We start from the raw sequence: 3,768 nt of genomic DNA, 5'->3' as shown, positions 1-3,768 counted from the left end.
AAACATCGATCTTTAGACCACAATGGTTGTCAATAACCATTGCATAATTGTCGAACTTTCAACATTCCGTACTTGTTGTCTAACATTGCCTTGTGACATAGATTAGGATGATTTTCGACAGATTATTCCATCAATAAATAGACAATCATGACCTACATTAAAATTTAGATGAAATTATAACAACGATACTTTTTGACCTTTGAGAGTCAAACTTTTGACCAACACTCATCGAAAAATAGGTCCAAATTTACTATTGATTGGTGCTTAGTTTTGATAGGTTTAGTTTGATATTCACTTGGTTTCGAAAAACCTTTCATATTCTTTAATTAACAAGGCCAACCACGTGAAAGTGGAAGCTCATTTTGGCCTCCCCCCCTATAATCACTCTAAATTTCTTGTTAACATCTAAGTAAATATTTCATTCATTCATTTAAGAACTATATCATTGAATCATTAGAATCACATAACATTCATTAACATAACATATAATTCATTAATACGTATAAACATTCATCAATAATTCATATCAGTCATTATAATCACATTACAATATTCAATAACATGACATAAAATTCATTAATAAGCAACAATCATAAAAAAATCATCAAACAAGATTTTTAACATTCATTTCTTCTTTTGTTTTTTCTTTTGTCAAAGATAAAGGCTAATAGGCACATCGTGACTATCTTCGACATTCTCATGTGGCTCTTATGGATCTAATCTTATGACATGAGGCTTCCTCTTCTTGTTTTGAGCATAAGGTTGATGTGCCCCTGCAATAAGAAATAAATGGGTTTAATTCTAAACATTTTTTAAATGTTATAAGTATTTCATTCATTTAAAGAACATAATAGGTATTTTTCTTTACATGATAGTGCCACATCATCTATTATCACTTTTTTTCATCCCCAACCTCAACATCCTCAACACTAACATCACTCTCAACTCTATCACCATGATGTTCTGTATACTAAAAAATTATCACAAAAAGGTTACACCAATTGCAATTTAAGATGTTAAATTTTATTAATAATTACATAATTAATTTTTAATAGAAATTGAATATGTACCTCTATCATTGTGATGCACATCAAGGCCTTTGTCATGTGTAGGATTTGTGCCTTCATCATCATGAGTAAGATCTGTGTCGGGAGTGGAAGGTTGCAGTGAAATGTCATGCGCATTGTTATCATTGTTCAAAATTAACATCAAATAGATTATTTCTCATGAATTTATCTATTTTAGTTATTATTCATTAGGCCTATTTATCTGTGTTTGAACCAATGCACCAGAATCTAATACATCTCTTTGGCCACTGGAATCTTTGCGGTGGTGGGAAACTGCTACTTTGTAGCCTTGCTTGAAGCTAATTTGTTTGACCTCTTCTATGGGTGCTGGATTAAATTCAATGTGCTGCATTTTTGCATAATATCATCAATATTGAATGAATTTCTTATTTGTAATTTTATATTAAAAAAATTGATACAAAATTTCATTTGCTGCTACTTACAAGTCGTGAATGAATTTTTATATATCCACCAGAGCCAAGATGGTGTTGACCAACCTTATCTTTTCTAGCTTCTGTAGCCTTTGATGTATCTTGCAGCCTATATAGGTAAACTTTGAAATATGTTAGAAATATGTTAGATTATATAAATATAAAGATCATTAATTTGTGCATAATTACAATAATACTACCACATACCTATTTTTGTCGGGTGGAGGTTTAATTCCTTTATCTTTTAGTCTTATCTCTTTTGCATCTTCAATGATTTCATTCCACTCTAGCTTTGGAACCATAGGAGGATACTCGTACTCTGGGTTGACCTTTAGAGCCCTTCTTTATTGGTCTCGTAGTCTTTAAATGTTTGCAAGTTTTTTTAAGAATTTGTACTCTGTTAAAAATATTTTGACCAAAGAGATCCTCTAGAGATTTTATGAGATGATCTTTTAATTCAAGGCCTTTCTCATTCCACCTTTTAACAAAAAACAAAATTGTTAGATAAAAAAATTAGTTCATGTTATGTACCTTAAATATATTACAACAAATGGATGAATGGAAAAATACTCTACCAATTAGATGAAGCTACATACCTTTTCTGTAATGTGGGCCCAAATATCTTCAATGTTAAATCAAATAAAGTTTCATAAAAAAGATTGTTTCCTACAAAATCATCATGGGATCATTAGTCGAAAATGAGTTATGAATAAGTAAACTACAATTACACTCTAAATAATTACAATTTTAAAGTACCCTGAATCTTAGGCAATTTTAATGGAATCATATCTTTCCCAACCATCAACAATGATGCCTCCAATGATCTTGTAGAAGTAATACGGGCTAGTCTAGGAAAGAATGGTAAATTATCACCATTAATTGTATCTGTTCTATCATCATGAGAAAGTGTACTTATCACTACACAGAGTTAATCAATGTCATACTATAATCAAATGAACAAGAAAGTACAAATCAAATCATATTTAACACATAAGAAAATGTAGCAAAACAAGAATTTACTAGCTCTAGTTGATGTAGGCATGGATGTTTGCATGCTCCTTGTTGTTGATCCTGCAGTCGGTGATCTCAACGTGTTAGTCGACCTCATCGAAGGAGGGATATGCATGTTGTCATGACCTAAAAAATAATCATTTATACAATTTATTATCTTTTTTTAAATATAGATTGCAAAAACATGACAACAATAATATAATACTGTCAATAATAATCATGAAGCAAATAATGGTGCAGTTTTGACTATTAATGAACTATAATAGAGAAGCATTAGTGATTTTGATGATAACCCTTCTAATAGTTGAAGATTGAAATTGCATACCTATAGGAGATGCACATGTACCCTCATCAAGTGGAACAACTGGGTAAGGTCTCAAAATATGTTGTAACAACACATACATATTTTGGTTCATGATCCATAAGTTAGTATAAAACATAAAGCTCTATTGAACTATTGTCCTACCTAAAGATTCATTGTTTCTTACTTCCAGACAACGTTCTCTATGACACAATTCATTTCTCATCACCTCTTTCTCTTCAGTTGGATTTGGATCCATCACAAGTGCAAGAATTTCTAGATTGATGCTTTTGAGGCTCTTTTTAGACATGCTTATAGGGTCACTAGTATATGTGATGTCATCATTGCATAATACTGTGTCTGCCATATCAGCAACTAATTGCTCGTGTAATTTGTTGTTTTCCCTTTCCCTAAGCATCAAATTGTGACAAAAATATTAGGAAAAAAATTTAAAAAGTCCAAAACCTTAAGGAAAATAACATAATAATATGACATTCTATAAAATTACACCAATTTTTATACAAAAGGTTAACCTACGCTGAAGAAGGGGTGGGAGCAACATCCCTGCCTCTATCATCTAATGGATCACCATGTCATCATGTGAAAAAGAATATATATAAACATAAGTACAATGAAAGAATAGTCGATTTAGCAAAAAAAATTATCAATAAAATGGTACATTGTATATTGGAGTTTTTAATTGGAAGTAATTAGTTTAAATATTACATATATAGTACTTACAAGTCCCATGATAGTAACTTTCTTTGTATCTATGTGATTCAAATTGTAATCTATTAGTAGCTCTTCCCCTACACTTATTGATTTTATCGCACATACAAAAACATGATTTCCCTCACGTGCCTTGAAAATGCAATTGTGTTGCTTATTAATTGACCTAGGTCGCAAAATAGTGTAGAACTTGATAGAAAATACAAAGAGCTATCTACCAAATAAGTTT

General features: G+C 30.8%; 1 protein-coding gene across 1 annotated transcript; it reads right to left on the bottom strand.

Moving 5' to 3' along the window:
• Positions 1 to 562: 562 nt before the first annotated feature.
• LOC149573291 (uncharacterized) lies at positions 563 to 3,052 on the bottom strand. The gene is made up of 7 exons (XM_089812127.1): positions 2,519 to 3,052; positions 2,255 to 2,388; positions 2,095 to 2,164; positions 1,706 to 1,976; positions 1,511 to 1,607; positions 1,071 to 1,413; positions 563 to 773 (listed from the first exon to the last, which is right to left on the bottom strand). The coding sequence occupies exons 4-6, from the start codon at positions 1,798 to 1,800 to the stop codon at positions 1,249 to 1,251; spliced, it is 357 nt and encodes a 118-aa protein (XP_089668253.1). The 5' UTR covers positions 1,801 to 1,976; positions 2,095 to 2,164; positions 2,255 to 2,388; positions 2,519 to 3,052; the 3' UTR covers positions 563 to 773; positions 1,071 to 1,248.
• Between the last annotated feature and the right edge of the window lie 716 nt (positions 3,053 to 3,768).

The sequence above is a fragment of the Cupressus sempervirens genome, chromosome 2, assembly GCF_028749045.1.
Source record: "Cupressus sempervirens isolate cs-2001-9-10 chromosome 2, ASM2874904v1, whole genome shotgun sequence".
Taxonomy (NCBI): Eukaryota; Viridiplantae; Streptophyta; class Pinopsida; order Cupressales; family Cupressaceae; genus Cupressus; species Cupressus sempervirens.
The sequence above is the reverse complement of the archived record's forward strand: the minus strand, read 5'-3'. Positions and strand labels throughout refer to the sequence as shown.